The 24,977-nt window shown below is 36.8% G+C and overlaps 1 protein-coding gene across 1 annotated transcript; it reads right to left on the reverse strand.

Moving 5' to 3' along the window:
- Nucleotides 1–5,303: 5,303 nt before the first annotated feature.
- On the reverse strand, nt 5,304–22,441 carry LOC139135953 (OTU domain-containing protein 5-like). The gene is made up of 9 exons (XM_070703737.1): nt 21,888–22,441; nt 17,722–17,815; nt 14,651–14,715; nt 12,720–12,876; nt 11,219–11,367; nt 10,510–10,707; nt 9,880–10,123; nt 7,616–7,804; nt 5,304–6,277 (listed from the first exon to the last, which is right to left on the reverse strand). Exons 1-9 carry the CDS (start codon nt 22,308–22,310, stop codon nt 6,144–6,146), a joined length of 1,653 nt encoding a protein of 550 aa, XP_070559838.1. The 5' UTR covers nt 22,311–22,441; the 3' UTR covers nt 5,304–6,143.
- Between the last annotated feature and the right edge of the window lie 2,536 nt (nt 22,442–24,977).

The raw sequence follows: 24,977 nt of genomic DNA on the forward strand, positions 1-24,977 counted from the left end.
AGTAGCTTGAATTTATAATTTGTGTGTTCTTTTATAGTGTAAACGTGAAAAATGCAATCATGATATAAATATGAAAATGATGACCTGTTTTACTGATTTTTAGTGATTTTGTGAAAAACCGTGAATTTTTAATGTCATTTTGTAATAAAAACAAGCGCGGTGACCCCATCTTTTTTCCCAGTTTTGGACTACTCTCATATGTAGGTATTCAAAAAACCCCATTTGAAAAAATTGACACTACTTTTACTTTTTCCGATCGTACATCCTTAACATGACACTACATAGTGTCTTTATTCAATGTTAAAGCAATGTGAGCTCAACATCTGTACCAAGTTCAATGAAATTTGATCAATCGTTTCTCGCCATACCAGACAAATTACGAAAATTCATTAAATATGTAAACAGCACATGATACTACTACTTATCTTTGCATGCCATAACACTACTGGAAGATCAACATCTGTATCACGTTTCATCAAATTTGATCAGTGGTTCTGGAGATAGCCCACTAATTAGAAATATGACATTAAACTGGTCCAATAATCATTTCCATTCAAGGTAATACATTACCAGGTCCATGGGACAATTGTGATTTACAAATTTAAGTAGGACCATCCTGAACCACTGATAGTTAGTGGTGGTACCAGGTGTCCGGAATGGGTAAGCGTACCCTGCTAGCATGCTACACCCGTCAGGATTGGTCCCAAAATTGTCTAAATATTGTATGAAAAGATACAGGATATGAATCACTGTAATAAGTCAAAGCCGGAAATGCTGTCGTTAATCATTTGAGTGACCGAGGTGTCATATTTGGCCACAATGTCGTCATATCGACCGTAGAACTTTTGAAAGTCCTAACGAGTCTTTTTGTTGTGTATCCTTGTCTCAGTAATTTTGATGCCAATGAGCTGTGTCTCAGTTGAAAATCAGTGTAGGAATCACAAGCCCTACAATACATGTACTGAGAAGTTGAGACACGTACACACCATAAGCAGGTGCAGACGGAATATTACTTGATAAGTGGGGATAATTTATGATTTCAAAATCGAAATCATCCCTTTTGTCATACAGCTTAGTGTGTAGCCCATTAGTACCCACTTGTAGGAACAGATCAAGATATGAAGCAGAGTTTCTACCCTCTGTTGTTTCTTTGATTTCCAACTCACCAGGGTAAATATGATGTAAGTAATTTGATATGTCTGGATTGTCTAGACTAATCAGATCATCAATATATCTGTGCGTGTTGTTAAAACGCCTTGCAAGTTTTTTAGACCCTGCTTTGTAGAGAGATTGTAGGAACTCTGCTTCATATGAATACAGAAATAAGTCTGCAAGAAGGGGTGCACAATTGTACCCATTGGTATGCCGATAGATTGTTGAAATGTCATACCGCCAAACTTAACAAATATGTTGTCGATTAAGAAATTAAGCATTTTAATAATTTCTTCATCTGTGTATTTGTGCTGGGCATCCATGTTGTTACTGAAATAACCTGACCTATGTTTGATGGTAATGTATTGGTACCTTCTACTGCCATTTTTATGCAGGAAAGCTTGTTTTAAGTTTATCGTGGGGAATTGTGGTGTATAATGTGGAAAAGTCAAATGTTCGGATTGAGCTGAACTTGTTTTTCTTGACTTTTAAATCAAGCAACAATTCCTTCGAATTTTTTAGTATCCACATTTGATTCAACCCACTTGTTTCATACACTTTGTCACAATATCGAAAAAGACCATTTTTGATGGTTGTTAAAATTATAGTCAATAATTGTGACAGATGTTTGGTAGTGCAATTGCTTGATCCTGCAATAAAACGTTGTTTGTAAGGGTTCTTGTGCAGTTTAGGTATCCAATACAACATAGGCAGTTTTTTGTCCTTCTCTTTCAAAGGAATGCCAAATTCATTGAGCACAGATGAATGATTTGAAAAAATGTCTTCATCAGTGAGGGAGGAAAGAGTGTAGGTTGTATTACTCTTATCTGAATGAAGGTTTAATTCATCTATTATACACTTGATATAATAATTCCTACAGACAAGATAATGTTGTTTGAAGCTTTGTCTGCAGGAACTACAACATAGCATCAAGGCATGCTTTGACAGACGGGTCATCTAATACTGAGGAAGTATTTACACCTTTACTGTGTGAACGGAAAATTTAATGTGAAATACGTGATTTTAATTTATCTCTGACTTTGCTCAGCCAGTCAGAGAGGCATTTCACGTCAACTTCCTCAACTGCAGCCACACTCTTGCATATTTTTCGTCGGCATCCATGATAATTCTGAAATTAAATTCCAATTAATATTTTGTGGCTCTCGATATTTTGGGCCATATTGAAAGAGTTGCCGAAGTTTACTGTTGGTAATGATGGTCAGGTCACCAGTTATTATGTGACCAAGTGGTTTATAGCAAAAGGGGGATGACAAGCAATTGCAAGTTCTGCTGTTGTTTAATGGAAAGTTGAAATTTTTCAAGACATTGTTATAGTTAAAAAGTTTCCTACCAATGGTTTTTGTGTATGAGTAGGAAACTATAGGTTGTTCTTGACATTTAAAATATGGAGGTATTTTTTCCACACAACTTTTTTTATCATGCAAAATATTGATGATGTTTATTTGGTCAATCCCCTTGTTTGCAAATGGTACATGAAAAAATAAACGCTTGTCACTGTTCAAGAGTTCTGTCCTTACTGGCTTAAACAGCCGGTAATTGCTGATATCGATAATAATTTGGACTAAACGATAATCAGGCTGTTTTGGTTGATATTCATCGTTTGAACTCTTGACAGTAGCAATCTCAATTTCTGCAAACAAAGTAGTTCTTATTTTGTGAGGTTCATTAAATATGCAACTTAGCAATTTATTCCAATGACACTGCTAAGTGTCGTTGTACACTAGTATGAGACTGTGCGCTAAAGATCTGAACCAAGTTTCATCAAATTTGCTGCAGTATTTCTAGGCTTATCACCCTAATTACAAATATTCATCAAATATGCAAATTAGCAATTAATTGATGCAATATTGATATATCTCGTTGTGTGCTATCAGAGCTCTGTTTGACAAACATCTTTATAAAGTTTCATCACATTTTGTGCAGTCGCTCTAGAAATAGCGCTCTTTTTCAAAGTCATTGTCAATGATATAGTCCCTGCTTTTTTAGTAAAATGTCCGTCACACTGCCATATTACATAGGATCACAAAAAAATCGAAGTGCATATGTATGACATAGGGAGTAATCCTTGTATCAAGTTTAAATGAAATCGCTCAAGGCATCTCTGAGATATTTGCATGAATGGACAAACAGACATGACCAAACCTATGTCCCCCGGACGGTGTCCATGAGGACTAATAATTTGTATGGGGCATTCTCTATACAGATTTTATGGAAAGATTTCACAAGTACAACAATTCAAATTTTGTCTGTTCTGTATCGCTTCAGATATCACTGAAACCAATTTACTCAACGGAAATTAATGCAAGCCTAAACCTAGATTATTAAGTGAAGCCCTTGAAAATTCTGCACATAGCAAAGATTTACATTATTTTGAAGCAAAAAATGATTAGGCACAAGTCATTGCATTCTATGATTTGTCCATGAGAGTCGTATAATTTCCAAGACAGCTTGACCTCCTTCATTCCCTATGAGGTCTGAGATGCAATGGTATGTTTCAGATGAGTTGATAATCAGAGAGCCATACTTACGAAACCATAACCAAACTCACCTTGCCATGCCAAAACATGGGCAATATGCTAGTTTAACCCCAGAAGTCTTATATCCACAACCAAATACCCAAGCACACCGTTTATAACCTCATTATACTATGATAAAGTTAAATACAAGAGGACATTGTTGTTATTTCGTATGCAAATTTAGGAGGTATATATATTAGTGATGTCGGTTCAGCAACCTAACCACCAACTCTAGAAGAACGTGTCAGTACCCGCCACGCTTCCACGTGCACAGCTGATTCCATACAATACGCTACCACAACACGCCGATTAAAATAATCGATCTTGGTGAATTTTATTTGAAAAATGATCAACAAGAAATTCAAATATGGCTGTTGTAGTTCGATCACTGTCGTTGCTTGTAAAAGCTTTTCATTGGGGATTTAATGGAGCTACACCAGACTGAAATTTAACAATTAAAATTCACCTCAAGCTGTAGACCTGTCTGACATGATTGCATATTGAGGTCTCAAACTGGAATTTCAAAATTTGTGCGAGCTTTCTATGCTGCTGTGGTGTTCTTATTAAGAATATAAATCCTGGCTCCATCAAATCAGATGGTTAGATTCAAGTGAAGCATATTATGATAAACTTTCAGCATGCCAAATGTGTCTGTAAGACATTCAATCAAATTCAGCGCACTCCACTTTCATTTAGCTTATTTTCAAATTTCACAGTAACATGATTGCAACTAATTTGGGATAATTGGATGGTGAAGTAGTGTTGGTTGATTCTGCATATGTAAGCTCATCTGCTTTTCTCTTTTAAGTTATACACTTGTTTTTATGAGTAATTTGTAATATTGCAACATTCAGCCACAGGGCACCAAACACTTTTGAGAAATTTGAAAAATATGAGGATTCAATTACCCTAAATTAGTTCCAATTGTCTTCAATGTACATGAGCTAATAAGCAGTGCATATAGCACTAACAAAACCTTCAATTAAGCAATACTTTGGCATCTTATTAAGGTTACGTTAATCCTCTTTCAAACAGGCTCCATAGACAAACCACAGAAATAAAACATGATTGGAACTAATTTGGGATAATTGGATTTTCATATTTTTCAAATTTCTCAAAAGTATTAGGTGCCGTATAGCTGAATGTTGCAATATTGCAAATAACTCATAAAAACAAGTGTGTAACGTAAAAAGAAACGCAGATGAGATTACATTTGTAGATGAAATCCGCATTACTTCACCATCTAATTATCCCAAATTAGTTCCAATCGTGTTATAAATACGACTTGGGAGACAGAGAATTTATTTCCATCAAATTTCAATGTAAATCTTAAAATAATGCATAGGTGCCATAAATTACTATTATGCAAATTAGGTTAATTATGCAAGCTGCACCATTCAACAACCAATCAGACCTGGATTCCTCATAAAAGATATGCCAGATACTGAATTACATTACTTTGACAGAACATTTTTTTGTTATGAGGATCAAAAATTTAATCACTCAACACACACACTCACACACACACACACAAACAGAAGGGTCATAACATTGGCCAACTTTGTAGACTATGCCAACACACGAGCCGAAAATAATTATAAGGCATGATGCATGTTTTACTTCAGGGAAAAATCACCACCTTGTTTTATTTGATGTTTTGGATACTCTCCCCTACACCACTTTTAGAAAATACATTAGACAGTGATGATGTAGAGTGGTAAACAGTCTAGAAAGTCATCTTTGTACAGATCATAGAGACTTCTCTTCCGTGTGTACAGTCACCACAAAATGGAAATAAAACTCTCAATCAAACCTTGAGATAATAAAAACACAAAAAGAGAGAGATACATACATGTGTAGAAAATGCATGCATCACCTGTTGCCATGGATACTGACTTGTATTGCGTTGCTTTCAAAAGTTTTTACCTAGACTTATCTGACACTTCCGTGAACTGGCATAGAGTTGTCACAGGTTTTTGGCAAAATATTACCCCATAAATATTCATGTCCTCATCTTTTTTCCTGTGATCTTCAAAAATAAGTCGTGTTGAGTGTAATCTGGTTGAGGTTATAAAAGTCAGCAGTGAAGCTGACCCGTATCACTCTTCTGATATCTGCACAATCCGAACTATTGTGGGTTTTTTTCAAAATGTCATACAAATTTACATACAAATTGGTCATTATTTTTTTGTTTCTACTGTTTAAGCAAGTCATGATTGTACTTTGCCGAAGCAGTGACGTATTTACTAAAAAAAACGAGAGAGATGTTAAAGTCACCCTACTCTGTCCAACAGGCAAAGTGAAATTATTTGTATGATAAGCAGCTATTTATTTCTCAGAGGATTTGAATCACTATGATAAAGGACATTTTCGTTGTTTTTAATTATCTTATGTCACAAGAATAAAAGAGGATGAACATGTGAGAGAGACAGATATGCATTCTGGCTGGTTTGGTCATGATGTGCTGGGTCCAGGTGAATTACTATCTCTACCTCCAGCACTCTTTTTTAGACTATCAAAGTACTCTTGCTGTGAGGCTGCCAAGACAGACGCTAGTATGGCATCGTCATCATCCCATTCAGATAAACCTGTTGGATAGGAAGGTGAAAAAAAAAAATTCATTGCAGGCTTGAAACGCTGCCAACACTCTGTTGTTATTTGAAACAATGACGCATGTTCATTATTGGCTTGTTCAAAAGGAAAGGACAATTACTTTTTTTTCCCGTCGTCTGGTTGCACTTTCATTTTCAATCACCTGGCAACAATGGGAAAATAGATTACCCTTTATTTGAATTCCAGAATAGTAGAGTGCTGGCTGTACGAACTTTGAATTTTTAGCAAAGTACAATTTTCCATTTGAAATAATTCTTCCATAGGCTTCTATCCATTAAACATAGGGCCAAAGTCCCTGAAGCTACTATAGACATGGATACAAAACTAAGTATTTCCTGACTGTATGAAATTATCTCACTAAGGTCATCCTAGGGACCTGTAAACCAAATATTAAAGCAATATATCATATTAAGTTCATCTGTAGGAACCTATACACCAAATATCAAAGCTGCCAGACGAGCGGTTTTGATGAAATAAAGTTTTGACCGAAAATGACCAAAAAAATCCTTAAAAATACAGATTTGCATATTTCATCACAATTTGAACAAATCTAAGTTGGGTTATCCCTAGGGACCTGTATACCAAATAACAAAGCTGTCTGACCAATGGTTATGAAGACGAAGATTTTTTACCAAAAACGCCTTTTTGGCGCTAATTTGCATATTTTCAACAATATCAATAAATTAGAAAAAAAGTTTCTCAATATCATATTTTTCATCTACACAACAAATAACAAATCAGTAAGTACTGTGGTTCTCAAGATATTTGAGTGGACGGACGCCTCACAAATGGACATACATACATACATACAGACTGACGCCGGACGGATACCCATCCCAATAGCTTCTATAGACTATAGTCTATAGTAGCTAAAAATGGCCAATCAACAGTCCATTGTCATGGTCAAAAGGGGAGAGAACATGTAGAAATTTGGAAACGAGAACAGTTGTACGCATTCATGTATGTCATGTGTAGCACATGTGTGTAAGGTGTGGCACAAAAATGCCCAGAATGAGGCTGTCAGTTCCTGGACATAATAGCTTTCTTAGGGCAACATCTATGTTTGATTATAAAGCATAAAGCAATTAAATCAATGCCTGCTTCTCACAGAGCTTGTTGATATTGGCTATTGATGTGATTTGAATCCTTTGTTCTCATTGAAAGTTGTGTTCTGGTAATCAATTTGATCAGGGATAAAACTGATGAACAAACTGCCCTATCCTAAGGGTTTGATTTCTGATCCTTTACCACTTTAATGTTTAACGTTCTGAGGAAAAAAATTTGCTTTACAAAGAATGCCATGAACCACTCACCAAAATGTGCTGGTGAAAGTTGTTCTGTGACAAAACTTGAACATTCTTGTTGCTGCTGTATTGATTCCAGGGCAGATACGGCGTTTGCTGCAGTGCTTGGCCGAGGTGAAGCGGCGGCGCAGGCACCCCTAGGTGACCCCGCCGGTGACACTGATGTCGGTGAACTTAAACTAGGTATCATGGAGTTTTCTGAAAGTGGTATCACAACAAAGAAATGATTAAGTAGACGTACATGTAATGTGGTTTAAGAAACACAGAGGTAAACAAATTATCATATAACAGCATGTATTACTTTGGACCCCGACCTAATTATTTATATATCAAGCCAACATAGGCATAGAGTTAACTGCCTGACCCTCTGACTGCCTACTGATCTATGTATCATGCCTAGATTGACCCCTACATAGGGTGATAGGGTAAACTGTCTAACCCTCTGACTGCCTACTGATCTATATGTATCATGCCTAGATTGACCCCTACATAGGGTGCAAGGGTACAACTGCCTAACCGTCTGACTGCCTACTGATCTATGTATCATGCCTAGATTGACCCCTACATAGGGTGATAGGGTTAACTGCCTAACCCTCTGACTGCCTACTGATATATGTATCATGCCTAGATTGACCCCTACATAGGGTGCACAGGGTTAACTGCCTAACCCTCTGACTGCCTACGTATCATGCCTAGATTGACCCCTACATAGGGTGCACAGGGTTAACTGCCTAACCCTCTGACTGCCTACTGATCTATATGTATCATGCCTAGATTGACCACTACATAGGGTGCACAGGGTTAACTGCCTAACCCTCTGACTGCCTACTGATCTATGTATCATGCCTAGATTGACCCCTACATAGGGTGCACAGGGTTAACTGCCTAACCCTCTGACTGCCTACTGATCTATGTATCATGCCTAGATTGACCCCTACATAGGGTGCACAGGGTTAACTGCCTAACCCTCTGACTGCCTACTGATCTATTTGTATCATGCCTAGATTGACCACTACATAGGGTGCACAGGGTTAACTGCCTAACCTCTGACTGCCTACTGATCTATGTATCATGCCTAGATTGACCCCTACATAGGGTGCACAGGGTTAACTGCCTAACCCTCTGACTGCCTACTGATCTATGTATCATGCCTAGATTGACCCCTACATAGGGTGCACAGGGTACAACTGCCTAACCCTCTGAGGTCCCACAAGGCCATAGAAAATTGTATGATTAAATTTGTACCAAAATATAACAGTGAAAAGGTTGGACCTAACAGATACAATTTTTTTTCAGTGTTGCATCAAGATATAAAAGAACAAGTGCATTCACCCACATCATTTTTGTAGCCTTTTCAGTATTTGTCTTGCCATAGGTTTTACATTAGAAAGGTATATTCTTGATGCTTACTCAAGAAATAAATTGATATGGTGGTTGTAATTGGCCTTTGCCAAGCATTAAAAAAACGCCTCCGTGACATACATGTTGACTAAATTGTTGCTATTTTACTTGATGAAAGTGAATGTCATAGCTACAACTTAGTGCCTATTAACACAAAATCCTTCAATCCCTATTTCCCTGCATATAGATCTACCCATCCAGGATTTAAAACAAAGGAATCATGCCAAAGTTTTCCCACTTAGGTAGAAAGCACCTCTGGAACAGATATTTGGAGTCTCAATTTGCCCCATACTTTTCTAGTCTACCACTTGTCAGGACTCATTTTATGCTCTTGGAGTGAAAAGATTTTCCAGTCTTAGGTTTTGGAAAATCCAAAAATTTTGGTGACCCTGATTTTATTCTTGATTTGGTAAGAGAATGCTTTAAAGTTTAAACCAAGAAAGTTTGAGCAAAAGTTTGTCTTTCACTTTTGAGGCACATACTACCTGAAAGGGCTAAACCCTTAACATGGCACTTGTTTCCACATAGCATGTATCTCCAATGAATTAGCATTGCAATTATGTTCTAATTGGCCCCTACACTCTGGAATTCAAGTAACAATACACAATGATGATTTCACAGGTCAATGACCCCTGTATTGCAGAAAGCCCAGCAAAACAAGCAGTACACACAAAAACATGAACACAGATGATGAAAGAGAAAGCTTATCAAGGCTGCAATACTACTTTTGATCATGTCTGTGGCGGTTTATATTTCCATCACATGGAATTCTGATAAGTCTGCCTAAGAGTTGCAGAGAGTCATATGCACTGCACTACAGCCTGTCCTCGCTGACTGAGAGTTTGTTGACCTTTGAAATGACTTTTTTTTACCTGTCACAACAGGGCCTGGACTGGAGACACTGGTGTGCAATGGAGATAGTTGTCTTTGTTCTGAAGCATCCCTTTGTATAGGACTCTGAGGCGGTGAACTGTGGTTGCTAGTACGACTGTGACGTTGTTGTTGCTGCTGTTGCTGTTGTTGCTGCTGGGAATTTTCCTCAGAAGTAGAGACTGAGTCCCACCAATTGCTGGACGTGGCGCCGTCACTAACACAGGTGGCGCTGGCACTACAAGACTTTGTAACAATAACAGAATATATGCATTGAAAAGTTGTAACAGCTAAATCTCAGCAATCACATGGAAAGTTTCCAAAGTCATCAACCGTCCGATTATAACACAAATCATGAATGGCCCTGTAGATCTTAGTAGGATTTGTCAAATTTTGTTTCACATATTTCTAAATGTTTGACATTATTTTTTGCAATTATTGGTATAGCATGCAAGAAAATAAACTGATTGCTTGTGTTCATCAGCATTGAATGACACTGATTTTTGAATGACAGGTGTGTAAAATTTGTTATCTTTTCACAAAAATAACAAATTAATATTGATTATCGTGATTAACATAAAATCAAAACTGTGTGACATTCTCTCCGTGTATGGAATAAACTTCTAACTCACTGAAGTTTCCTCCTTGCGAGCTCTTTTTTCATTATCTCTCAACCACTGTAAATAAGATTCTCTGGCAATTTGCTCTTCGATGGCCTCGTTGGTAGCCTCCCAGTCTGTGGCTTTTAACTTGTCTTCCAACATAGCCTCTTCTAGATGCCAGGCTTCGGACATCTTGGCGGCGTCTCTCATTTGGTTCTTTTCAGCCAGCTGAAATGATGACACAAAACAAAAATCAGCAGGAAAGCTTTGTTGGTGTGCCCAGAGCAAAAATGAGTTCTGTACAGTTGCATTTCCAAGCTAAAAAACAGATTTGTTTGAAACAACAAAGATTTTCAGTGTGCCAAGGAAAGCCAACCTGACATCAGCCACTGAATAAAGCAAGCCCTCTTTGACACAAAAAAGTTTACAAATTACCTCCTCCCTTGCCCCCTCCCTGTCCTAAAAACATACTGCTGTAAGGATGGCTTCAGGAAATTTCAAGTACCGTCTAAATTGACCAAATTATTTTTAAAATGTCACATGTTAAATGACAATCCACAGATTGTTACATTTTCATTTCAAATTGGTACACATGATGGACAGACTCATCAATCTCCAAACACACCATAAAAAGATAATAGATTTGAAGAAATCCTGCACATTTTAGATTCACAATTTCAACAACTCTGAACTACGTTGAGTGACTGACTTGCAATCAAACTCTCTGTGGAATACTCACCCCGGGTACAAACGACGGCAGGCCAAGTCCCACTCCTATAGTTGCCTTGAACGGGTCGACTACTGAATTGTAATGCACATTTCCATGGTAACTGACACGTATTGGCTCATTGTCTGTTCTGTGGTTGCCATGAAAAGTATTCATTGGTTCTGAAATTAAGGAAAAACAAACTTATGAGCGAATCCTTCTAGATGTAATTCGTCTACAAGGAATTGTGAAGTATGTCTGGGACACTGTCCCCTCCATGCCTGTGGAGAGACCGTGTTTGAGAGTATTAAAAATATTCACGACACTACGCAGAGTAGCTGTACAAAGCATTCAAAGAGGCATATTTCTGACCAGGAAGAAAAGAAAGCAGCTTGTTTCAACCAATTTAAAATTCCACAAAAAAAGGTTTGCAATGTGTGAATTAGATAGGTACACACAGGACTGTAGTGGATATTACTGGCGCTACAAACTACCATGAAAGTTACTAAATTGTGACAGTATGGAATTGACAATTGTACAGGATGAATAAAGGAAGGGTATCTAATGATGGTCTAAAGTCCCTAAACATAAAACTGCAATCAAACTAGATACACTGAGAGCTTCCATCATGTATGGGTCTCTGATAACTCCAACCCTAACCACGGACTGCAGGTACAGTGTAGGTTACTGCAATGAACTCAAAGAAAAATGAATACTGCCCACAACTGACTAGTAGGCTTCTCAAACATGCAAAATGAAATATAACTTAATTTAAATACATGTAGTTATCCAGTCTGGTTGCACAATAACAAGGAATGCTATCATCCACTCAGGGAGCAATGTGGGCAGTCTTGTGATCCCAATATCCTGTCAATAAACTTAACAATATGCTGCAATCGGTTCCAGCCAGACAGAGAACTGATCTTAAACACTGTGCCTTGGTTGAATTGCACATGGCAAAGCACCCATACACAATTGAATCTTTCAGTCTAGTAGTTGAGCATCCATAAATGACTAAATCTCTAAGTCTAGATGGCAGAGCACCCATACACAGCAAAATCTTGCAGTCTATCACGGCAGAGTGATACCGTGTGAGATTGCTGCACACTGAATTCATCATTACAGAAATATGAAGTACTGTAACAATGTATACAGTAGACTCACATTGGTTTAGAAATTTCCCAAGAAACTGCTTAATTTTCATCTTTTCACACCCCCCATTCCCCCCTTTCCTGCTCTCAAACCACACCACAGAAAACGATCGCTTACATCAGACTAAACATTTCAATATCTTTGAATTCTAGAACATGATCTTGGAAGTATAGAATGACAGTGAGTGTTTGTTCTGTTTCTAGTTTGGCAAAATCCGATCCCAATACAAATGATTCAATAATATAAGCTGTCTGAAGAAATAGAATGATTTGTTTCAAGTTTATGTTGGTGGTGACATTGACATCATACTTGATAGTTCACCTGAGCACACATGAGTCAGAGAGACTTGAAACTACGCTCTTCAAAATGAAACTAGACATACCTAAGCTATATGAGTAAACCTCAATGGGTCTATTGTACATCTCGGACAGAGCCTGCATTTCAGGGTGGTTACCATGACAGTTGTCACTACGTTTACGGTTGATGTAAGCGCTGAAATCTTCAGTTACATATTGAGAGAAATGATCAGCATTTTTAACCTGCAAGAAACGATTTTCTTTTATTACAAGTGTGTTTCTTGATTAATTGACTGGTAGTGAATAAAAACATCGTACAATCAACTGTGATAGCTGCAAACATTGCAAGTAGCTTATGCTTGGCAGAACTCTTGCTACAATCTCACCAAATCAAAAATATTTTGACAAAAAATTGAGTTTTGCAAGATTTGCTACTCCAATAGCCCGATTGAGGATGTCAAATTTCATGCCTGTGCCAACTTATGGCTTATATTGTCCATACAGCCTGACAACTTTGTCAAAACTTGGTACAATTATGACTGACAAAAGAAATCTTCTAGGCATTCTCGCTTGCCAGAGCAATGATTTCCGCTCCGCTGACCTGCGCAAACGACGGGTCTCTTGACGGGTAGCGCTGAGCTGTTGCCGTAAAGAGGCGCGTGGTTTACGACGAATCTTCTAGGTCAAAAATTAAACATGGGAGTAAACTGGTGGCAGCTTGAATAGAAGGACAATCTTTTCAACACTATACGTAAGAATATTTGCTTTTAAAATTTCTATGGGGCCTTTACAGTGTATCTTATTTTTGGTCAGTGGAAGTTCTAGTTTGGAAAGTAAATTTTGATTTCTTCTTGCCAAATGGGGGATATTTTAAAACTCAGGTAAAACCCTACGTGGGAAAGGAGTCTTTATCACTTAATAGCGGTAAAGGCTATTTTTGCACCAATTCTTTTCTCAGAGTTAATGTCAAGTTTCAAGTGTTAGAATCAAGATATTTAGTTCAATTTTCAGGATAACTCCCTTAGTTAATATTTTCTCCAAAGAATATAAAAATTGTATATTTGTAGCCATGATTTTGAAATATGACACCAATCAATATTAAAATTTAATTTTTCATATTTTTTTACATCTTTTAATTTAATAATAAATTAATATTACCAAATTAGTTATAAATGTTGACACTATTAATTGTAAGATTTGTATGGCAGGATTTGTAAATAAAATTTGTTTTTATGATTTTACATGGGTTTACATATCAAAAATTATTAAAAATTCTTTCAAATTTCAAACTCTGATTTTTCAAAAAGTACTTCAAATACAGGAAAATTGTGCCGTACAAATCTTATCTGTAACCTTATTAATAGGCTGTAAAAATTCCATGTCCATATCTCATTTCAAAGGTTGGATTTAATTGGTATAAAATTATGTAGGAAAACTGTTATTCTGTCAAAATTGTTGAAAACAAGCCATATTTGCACCCCTCTTTTGAAGTCAAAGAGCAGTCTTTTTGGTTAATCTCACTTTTGACACCTCTTTGACACTCAAAGAATCTGAAAATGCATTTATAAAGCAGTCACGCATTCTGAATGCAAGCACTGCCTTGTCAAACTTTCCTAAAAAACAGTAAAAATGACTTTCCCTTTTCAAACATTTTTTTAAAAGCTAGGGGACCTCTACCATAGTTAATACACTAAGGACTCCCCAACTTCCTCTTATTTGGTCAGTTTTTCAGAAGTTTCAATGGGCTATAACTCTGCAATGCTTATGACCCCAAATGTCTAGTTTTTTTTATTCCACAGAGAATGTTGACTTCTTTCATGTTTTAATAGTTTTATTGAAGTTTGTAACTGACGCTCTAGCCTTTACCGCTACCTTAATATCAGAATAGGAGGCTGATTTACCATTGCAGATGAGATCACTCAGTGGACTTAGATAATTTTTAAATGACAAGTATGAGTCAAAAATAAACTTTGGTGAGCAGACAAACCTCCAAGTTGTTGGTAAAAAGTCAACTTACCATGTAATCCATGCAATGATTCCGTACAATGGAATGCATTTCTTGATCTCCATATACTTGATCGGCTGAAATACAGATTAAACACAGTAGATACAGTTTAGTGGCATGATCTGTGTTGTGAAAAACTATAATCAACAGTGAAAATCATATCCCTAAATTCTTGGATGACTTTCAGTGAGATAAAACCAGAGATCATATTCATTGTCCAATCAGAATGCTTCACTCATGAAGATTGTATTCATTGTCCAATCAGAATGCTCCACACATGAAGCAAATATAGGCATGATGATCTGAAGTAAGATGTGGCTTTTATTTATCCTGCAATATCATGCACATAGCATTATTTGACAATGAATGATATGAATGATAAATTTATAACATTTCACAGATTTGCCTTGTGGCATGTTGAATTCACAAAACAGCCCATTATCAGCGATAGCAATAAAAGATTATGACATTGGCTGTACTGCAAATATATGTCACATGTCATGAAATTTCATTCCGCCTTTTTCTTGTGGAGTCCACTAAGGCATTCCTGAGTAGTTACAATCAAGACATACATCCTGCATTTTGAATGTTGCTGGTGATCAGCCACCGATCCATTTGACTGTGAAATTCTGCATTATGCGGATCATTTTAACATAAAATTACCATTCTTTTTATCAGATTTCAATACTTATGCAGATGTGACTTAAAATGAAGTATCTTTTGAAATGTAAATTATGAAAAAGTTAGTGATATATAAAAAGCCTTTAGGTGCTATGATAATTTATAGCTTGCCCTAAGGTCAATGCACTTTGTCAATGCATAACAGTGATGGTGCTTGGGCCATCAATTAACGTGTCATCCATGTTACAGTTTGAGATGAGAGTCTGTTGTGTACCTTACAAACTGTGATACTGCCCACCCTGTCATGTGTTACTATTTCATTTTTGTGTGTATGTCTTCCACTTCCTGAATTCTTTAATTTATGCAATTTTGCAAACACAAACAATGATAGAAATGTAACTATTGAGTCTATCTTGTTAGGATGAGTAAGCAAAACAAACAAACAAACTAACAGTTAAACAAAACAAATAGACAAATAATCAGACAAAATAATTACATAATGATATCAACCGGAAGGTAATATGAACAGACATCATAAAAATACTGAGCTATACATCTAGTGTCCCTGGATACAGTGCAGTAGAAAATCTCTGTAGCTTATGGATTTAACCTGTTCATCCCAGTTCCCTGTAAAAAGGTCCTAAATCATCATTGAAAACAATGGCTTCGGGCCAAACCATTAAGGTGAGAGGGTTAAACCCTAAAAAAACTTAGACAGATTGAAAAGTATTCGCATTGTTGTAAATAACATTAAAGGTAAAAACTTACAAAGTGTTTTATACACTGCATTGTCAAACTCACAAAGAGCAGTGTAGCAGGGAGAGTAAGCCTGACATTATAGTGACAAAGCATGTCAGTACTTCTTATCAATAAAACCTGGCAATATATTTCACAGGTTTGCAACTAAGATATACACACTGAACAACATGTACATCTGACAAGCACACACACTGTACATGCAAGCGCTTGACGTTATGATGTTTGGCAAAAAAATTGTGTCGGGTTGGCTGGCACAAAACAGATGTGTAAGCAACTTTCTTGGATGCTGAAGAGATGGAAAAGACTTCAAGTAGCATGGAGAGTGCCCTCTATGGCAAGGAAGTAGCACCAATGGCATTTAGTATACTGTATGACTAAAAATCAACCATAAATGTCAAGTATGTTTAACATCTGGCAGTCTCTTCTGAAATCACTGTATTGTTTTTTTGCTCTTGAGATATTTTGGAAAACATCCTTGAATTGCAACTTTCAATAAAAGCTAGAATTCATTTGGAAATAAAAAACACAGTAACTGACATGACCAATATTACATTGCCATTCTGTTCTAATCAATTTCAACTCCATGCTAATTTTGATTAATGTTTAAATATCCTGTTTTAATACATCCATGTACATGCCTGACATTTTTCGTCTATTTTGATTAATCTTGTTTTTCCCTATCAACACAGAAATTAGTGTCAAACACTTGTAATCTGGAAGAGTGCAAAGGTAAAGTTTTGTTTTTTTCTGGAAAGATGGATTCAGTTCAACCAGATCTATTTTAAATTTACCATCATATAATTGAACTCCAAACATTTTTTCACATATTTAACCTCTGCCGCACTATATATTACAGGCACCTGACCCGTTCGAGAGAGACACAACACAACCTGGAAATAAAATATTTTGGTTTGCTAAAATGCTTGACTAAAATGCAGGGTCAAAATTCAGAGAATGAACAAATCTTCCTTTAAGTTTGTTGCAGCTGTGACAAATGTAGCGATGAAAAACGAACTTTATTATTGCTGTCAGTAAGCATTACAGGGTAAGATCAAATATATATGTCACAGTAGCCTAGATAATTATGTAATTAGTACAAGCTGATTATGCACTCCAAGCTCAAATGTATTCACTGATTCACACGTCTTTATACCCTTATTGGATGTGAAAAAACCTGTAATATTTTCTATTTTACCATATCACCAATTTATATATCACAATAGATCTTGCAATAAGGTATACACTCCTATAAATGAACAAGGATGTGTTTATACCCTATTCTGAAACCAAGCAATATGAATAAAGGTACATATGTCACGTATTGTGTTCTCCAGTCAGTTCACCATAGTGACAAAATGGCTACCTGGTGGCCATTTTGTATTGTTCAGATAAGATATTTTATGCATTAATGGTACATATTATGTTGTAATTGTGCTGGACACAGGAGGATTGTCTGAGAGAAAAACTTTCCTATCACATCACAAACCAGACATATCAAATCCCACTCTGGCAGAGATTTGCATGGCAAGGTATGCAGAATACGGGGTCAGTATTTACATGAAACCTTTCATCCCAATTTCATTGTACATAGATCCAACCAACCTACAGAGAAATGGGAATGTTCTAGAATTTGGTAGTGAAAGGGTTTAAGGCTTTTTGAAGATAGATACCTTTAAACAGGCTGTCCACATTTTCATACTCACCCACTGCTCTAAAAAGACAGGCCCCATCAGGGACCATTTTCTTGATTATAAATCCTCTTTTTTCTTCTAATGCTTTTTCAAATCGTTTTTCCATCTGTGATCAAAGATATTAGAATAGAACATGAGTGATAGGCACATATCAAGATATGCTGTACCATCATGTCGTGGTGTTAATATTGTATATATAATACAATAAATAAAGATAATAATATGAATATATCATACATACATACATACATACATACATACATACATACATACATACATACATACATACATACATACATACATACAATATGCTTGTATATATGTAACAAATATTGTAATTGTAAACACATTTCAGTGCAATACACTTTAATTTCAACAGAGTATTGTTGTTGTTTACAAGTTTCTATGGACAAAAATAGTACCTTATAAAGGCATGCCTCAACATTAAAACTAATGACAGCCACTTAATGGACATAAAGACTTCACATTTCAGACAGAATAATTGTTAAATCAACTCTAACAACATAATTTACCGGCACATCTGAAGAATATTGGGAATGAACACATCCTTGATATGGTAGAAATCAACGCTTGTCTGAGGGTTCCCTTTCTGGTGAATAAATTAGATACAAGCATACCCCTTAAGATAACATTAGATTGTACCCCAGCTTAAGATTGGCCAAGTGTTCTAAGTAAGTCTGGAAGCAAAATATCCATATTATAATAAATAGGTAACCGATGAAATTATCCACAATGTAGGGACAAAATCACACTGTGTCAGCAAAGTAAACTTTACAGACCACACTGCAAATGCTAAAACATTCAGGCAATCATTGAACATAATGAAACTACCTGTAAATACCAACGAAATGAACGGAGTATAGTTTTTGTCCCCTGCCCTGCAAATTATTGCTATCCTAAGCTTCAAAGCAGGGTGTAAATGGTGTCAAATGTCACATCAGTCTACCACAAAGTGGAAATTTGCTGGTCTACTCTCCACATCTTTCACTGTCAGCAACATTTTTGGTTGTTGTTTTGAAATTCACTGTGAAGAGACATGGTGTTAGCATACCTATATGACGTATCTTGCATTCATTTTTCAGGAAATTGCTCCTACCATTGTTACCACTGCACAAAATGGCAAACTTATGACCATCATTGTGTCAGATACGCAAGACTCAACAAACAATTACCCATACCACACTACCCGAAAGATGTGAGTTGTCTATCTGGGCAAGACTGAACAAACAATTACCCATACCACACTACCTGAAAGATGTGAGTTGTCTATCTGGGCAAGACTAAACAAACAATTACCCATACCACACTACCTGAAAGATGTGAGTTGTCTATCTGGGCAAGACTGAAGAATATTGGGTACATGCTAACCAGTGTGTAATCCAACATTATCTTAGGGAGCATATTTTTATTTATTCACCATGCATAAGCACCCTCTGCAAAGCATTGATTTCCACCCTGAGGATGATGTGGCCCAGTGTACTTCAGGTATGCCTCAACAAGCCTTGCAGGCTGCAGCTAAAAACCAGGAAAGCTTCAAACGGTTTCAAAGCCACAATGTTACACGCTAACTTTTTCAGTTGATGATATGTGAATTAAAACCCCTGAAACTATTGACAGGCCAAATTTTATAAGAATAACAGCACACATTTTTGTTTGAAACTTGTCTGGAAAAGCAGCAATTTTTTCCAGATTCATTCTGAAATTGCAAAATAACTACATGGGCAAGCTATTAAATTGGAACAGCTTATGGCATTCAAAAAACCCTATCAAGCAGTCACGATTTATCCTTTGTGAACCTGACCAAAATCCATCCACCACAAGTATTGGTAAGACAGCAGATCATTGGAGGGCCTTGTGAGAGAAGAGAGCTTGGATGCAAATTTTTAGAACACACTGATTTCAATTCAGAGCTGACCCCCCTAAGGCTACCATACAAATGTATATACAGAGTACGGCTCTGCAGTAGACAGATTTCTCCACAGAGCTCAGCCATTCTGAATAACTTGTACAAGGCTAGAGATAACAAGCAGACTAGACAGCAAATCTGGGCTTTGTATTGGAATGACATGTATGAAATAATGACACAGATAATGACATCATCACTTAATAAAGCAAACTGAACAATGTTTGTGAAAATATTTCACATCTTAATCAAATTATTCAGTATTTTGATTTCTTGAACACAGTGTATTGAAATTTGGAAGTATAGAGACAATGAATTGGCATGAAGGGGCTACTTCAGAAGCTGTACGGGAGAGAGTGACTTACTTCGAAATGAGGGACTCAACAATTTTTACTGGGACAGAAAAAGAAATGGTATATTTTCAAAATCAAAAGGTACTTGGTGAATCATTCTACATTTTGAACTTTGAAACCATGATGCTGTCTGAAATTACTTACATACTTTCATTTTCAAGTGTTTTTCATGATAAGCATTTGAAATACAATGTCTACAATGGCGGATACTTTCACAAAATGATGAGAAATTCCTAACATTCTATCAAGGTTCACCACTTGCAACAGAGTGAATCTTATAATTCTTGGCTGTTAAAAAGGAAAATTTAGTTACAAATGTAACTGTGGATTGCGCATTTAGAAGCTGAGAATTAGACAAAGGCTTAGGCTATGGAGCAAACACACCCTTCATTTTCTCCAATTGCTTGGTATTGGAAACAGCATCATTTTGAGTTTCACTTTTTCTTTGCACAAATTTCTACACAGGCTGTGATAGAATTGCATTGTTCAGCTTATCACTTGGGTCTGAGTATGATCCAGTCACATGCCCTGGTATCAATCTAAATGATTACCCTCTGTGGCTAATGGATCCCACACATAAACATAAACAGTGTGCCCCCCCCCCCCCCCCCCCAAAAGATTCACCTGAAATCCAAATATAGAGGAGAAACTAGATCCACCCAACTTTCAGGATAGCACTGGTGGCTGGGTTTAATTAATCGAAATGCTGACCACACTTAGGGAATACTCATTCAAGTTCAATTGACCTGAGCTCTCCATGGATTAGTTACTTATACATGATTCTATTCATGAAAAATTACCATACCCTATTTTACACAAGTGTGTCAATGGTTTTCACTGCATGGCTGGCATGGCCCACCTCAACATCTTTCACTATTCATATCATATTAGTGACAACTTTATTGTTCCCCCTCATTTATATGTGTTATTCATTGTTTTTGTACTGAGGGCAAGCCATTTTCATCAAAGAAAATAATTGTACTGATGTTATGTCACCAGGAATGCTTCTGAAATCAAGGGCAAAATCAGCCATGATACCATGGACAGATTACATTTACAGGTTGTGTTTTGACTATGCTGTGAATATAAAACATTCTTTGAAGTCTTGCCAAATGGCATTGGTAAAATCAATCCTGGAGTGATACAGGAAAAACTAATTTTAGGAAGAAAGAAGCCATTCAAAGTCATTGATGCTATAAATACACTACGCTATTTTTACTGACTGGCTTCACTTCTTTTTCAGAAAGGTTAAAGTTTCAAACGATTGACATATCTTGATTCTACGGAAAACTGAACTGGTTTGACTTCTTGTACCACCCCTCGATGCTTGTAATAAATTTGAGTTCAATGAACAAATTTGAGTTCAATGAACAGGGAGCTATTTCACTGGTACGCTGCCTAATCAATTTACGTACGGTTGACTGTACTTTCACGGCCCTACAGTGAACGTATCTGTAAACGTATGAAAGCTAAGAAGTCTGATCTTGTACAGACACTCCATTGATTGCACTTGGCAGTGTCCCAAACCAGGGCTCTTCGACATTTCGCCGTAAATTACTAGTTCCGCAAATGACAATAAAACTGAACTAAGTCGATTGACCCGAGTATTCTGGAAATTCCCTCAGCTTTGACACAAAAAAGGCTAATTCTGTTTCGCTGTGTTCGGTTAGTTGCCACTCCTTGTCCGATACACCACGAACTAACGACGTTATATATCTGTACATGGTACGTTCTCAAACAGCTGTAAGTGTAAGGGCACAGTCCCTCTATCCACGAATTTGCGTTCGTTTATCACCCGGCCCTACAGCCACTTATTTGCATATAACAGTGAATTCATCTTGGAAACCCTGAAGATATGACGTGGAATATTTTTACAACTCTACAAAAAAAACTAATTATACCTCTTCAATATCCTGGCCTGGTCCAGGATAGAAAACGGTGTCGTGTTCATCGCCACTGTTACACCCAGTTTCGTATTCCGAGTCATTAGAGCAGCTGGCCGAAGCAGCGAGGTCAACATCAATGTCTCTGTGTTTCCGTCCTCCTCTGAGAGGTGAGGAAGACGCTCGATGTCTCCTTTTGTGAGATGTACCTCCACTCGACCCTTCTATATTTTCATGCCTTTCGTAATTGTTCCGGCTTTCATGAGGAGACAGTCCTTCCTCCCTTGATGAAGAAAGAGGCCATCTCGGGGGCGAATTTCTCCCAGCCCGGGTCCTCGGGTCACTCTGGCTATGCGAAGAGCCGTGCGAGTGAGCGCGATTTTCGGCAACATCGGGGTCACTTTTCTCCTTGCTTGCCTTCTTTTTCGGTAGAATTGTCATTCTGCCTTTATATATGAAGTTTTTGAATGACAAAAAGGCTTGTTATGGGTAAAAATCCACTCAAAATTCCATCAGGTCTACACCAAAACACACAACAGACTCTAAAATGGCGACTGCTCGAATTCAAAAGTGACGTAATCGAAGCGCCCCCAATAGTTCGGAATTGTTCTTCTGAATGAAATTACCGGAGAGTATATATGCAAATCACATGATCGACGTACTGCCCAATATAATTACAAACACCGACCATGACCAGTCATACACCGAACTACAGCCCTTTCAGAAATTTCCTATATTTGCGGTAGCTGAGATGTAAAGTAAGGGGCAAACCATTTGATATCTTAACAAGTAAACTTAACTGGAGTATGCACATTAACCATGTTGTTTCAAAGGCTTTTAAAATGCTTGGATTTATCAAGCGTACTTGTAAATATTTTAATAGTATCAAAGTTTTAAAATCATTGTATGTCTCCTACGTCAGAAGCCACGTTAAATACTGCTCACCAATCTGGTCCCCTCATCAATTATACTTCATAAAGAAATTAAAAAGAGTCCAAATAAAATTTATCAAGTATCTTTGTTTCCGTTCATCGATGGCTTACTCAAAGGCTATGTACAGTAACCTATGTTATGAATTTCGCCTTCCCACATTGGAGAACAGGCGAAAATTTTTAGACACTCTTTTTCTTTAAAAATCCTTCACTCAGTTTATAGTGTACCAGATGTTCTTGCACAGATTCATTTTAACGTTCCTGTTTTTACATTGCGTCGTGCTGCTCTTTTTAGACCAGTGTCAGCACGTACGAATATCTTGAAAAACTCGTTTCCATCACGATCTCAGACATATTTTAATTCTATCAGTAACAAGCAAAATTTAGATATTTTTAATAACTTTAGTAATTTCCGTCATGGATTATGTAAGATCCTTTTTTCTGAATAATTATTTTTATCTGGATGTATTTCTGTGTATCTTTCACGGTGTTGCTGTTTTTTTTATGTGGTTTCTGTTTGTTTGTTTTCGTTGTAACTGTTATATATTTATTGTTTTTGTATTATATTTTTATTTCCAAACGAACCTGTTATTGGGGCAACCTGTTGGTTAGAGAATGAAAAAAAAAATATCGTGAGTGGTCATAAGGAACACAGGTGCAAATCTGCCGTGCGCATGAACATTTATTTTTACGTGATGAGTTTGAAGAGCGATATTTTTACTCGTGACCCCAGGGGTTTGACCATGCACTACACACTGACACAGGTAGCTGCATTATGGGGGGGGGGGGGGGAGGGTGCGAGGCTGTTGCTGCACTAACCCTGCAGCTGATGGATAGGCAGACATCACATTGAAAATATATACAGCAGAGCGATTGTGACGCTTCCAAATTAAAGTTATGATCCTTTCTCATTTTCTACAGCTCCGTGCATAACGTAGCTTGTACACATTTATTCAAATGATCAAATGTGTGTCTGTATTTTTCATACTTTCCCCTGTTTTTTTGGAGGTATTTTTTCAAAGATGAATAATTTCCCCATAGCTGTCAAAGTTGAGAACGGATGGTGATGACCTTACTTGACCCCCACCCCGTGATTTGATTTATTTATGTATTTTTTGTTGAATTTCTTACTGACCACATGCAGTGTTTTCAATAAATAATTTGATATGACATAAAGTCAAATTATTCTCCACAGTCAACTGTGCGTGTACAAAGTTTCACATTAGCCACAAAGTTGTTTGCATTTACTTTTTTCAGGCAAAAATATTCCCCAAAAATTGCCTGTCCAGTTCTTGTGATATTGCAGGGCCTTATTGAGACTGAATAGTATTATTACTACACTATCATGAGGTTATTGCATTCTTTTTGTGGGAAACCGGGGAAATTTATACATCTTCAAAATAGTCACCCTCATTGCTTGGTATTTGATTTTATAGAAATATACATGTAACCAGATCGATTTCTGGTAATTTACAAAGTGAGTAAAAACACAAGACTCTGTATTGGTAAATATCTCTTCAAGATAAGTAATGTGGCAAAATCAGCAAAATAGAATAATTTGAAGTTCTTGAACTGCATGCAACATGTATTTAAATGATTTGTTATACCACTAAAATATTGAGGTTTGGGCTGATTTTTTCCACTAATTTTTACCGAAATTATGAATTTTACATCATATGGACATTTTGTTTGTCCAATATATCCCTTTTCCTGCCAGGCAGTATCACTTCCCCATCAGCCGAGTCAGTAAAAAGTGGTATTCAGCCAAAACATGACGTATTTTCACCCACTTGGCTTGGTCTGTTATAGCATCTTTAGTCCAAAAAAATCAAGTTTACAGTATTTATGTTTTCAACAGCTTTCAAATGTACAATATTATGTTAAAATACACCATGTGGAATATGTTGTGTTTCATTAATTTTAACCATCTTGACCTGGTGGTGAAATATGGACTTGGCAGGAAAAGGGTTAAGCCTATTAGAAATTTGAGAAGGTTGTTCATTATTCTTCATTGTGCATTATTTGTTTGTGTCCTTATGGGAAATATGGAACATCCATAAATACAGCTTGAAATAGAGCCGAACTGTGCAGTCTTCAGCTCATTCATGTCACGACAACAATGCTATGCTCATCTTTTGTATCGTTTACCTCTTGAAGTTATAATGACACAATGCAC

This window comes from Ptychodera flava, chromosome 6 (genome assembly GCF_041260155.1).
Source record: "Ptychodera flava strain L36383 chromosome 6, AS_Pfla_20210202, whole genome shotgun sequence".
In the NCBI taxonomy this organism is placed as follows: Eukaryota; Metazoa; Hemichordata; class Enteropneusta; family Ptychoderidae; genus Ptychodera; species Ptychodera flava.

Excerpts from the sequence above, each read along its gene's own strand:
- LOC139135953 (XM_070703737.1), bottom strand. The coding sequence starts at position 22,310 with ATGACAATTCTACCGAAAAAGAAGGCAAGCAAGGAGAAAAGTGACCCC. Across the intron at positions 10,124-10,509 it reads CTCGCAAGGAGGAAACTTCA|TCTTGTAGTGCCAGCGCCAC; the intron begins GTGAGTTAGAAG and ends ATTGTTACAAAG. Across the intron at positions 7,805-9,879 it reads TCCAGGCCCTGTTGTGACAG|AAAACTCCATGATACCTAGT; the intron begins GTAAAAAAAAGT and ends TACCACTTTCAG.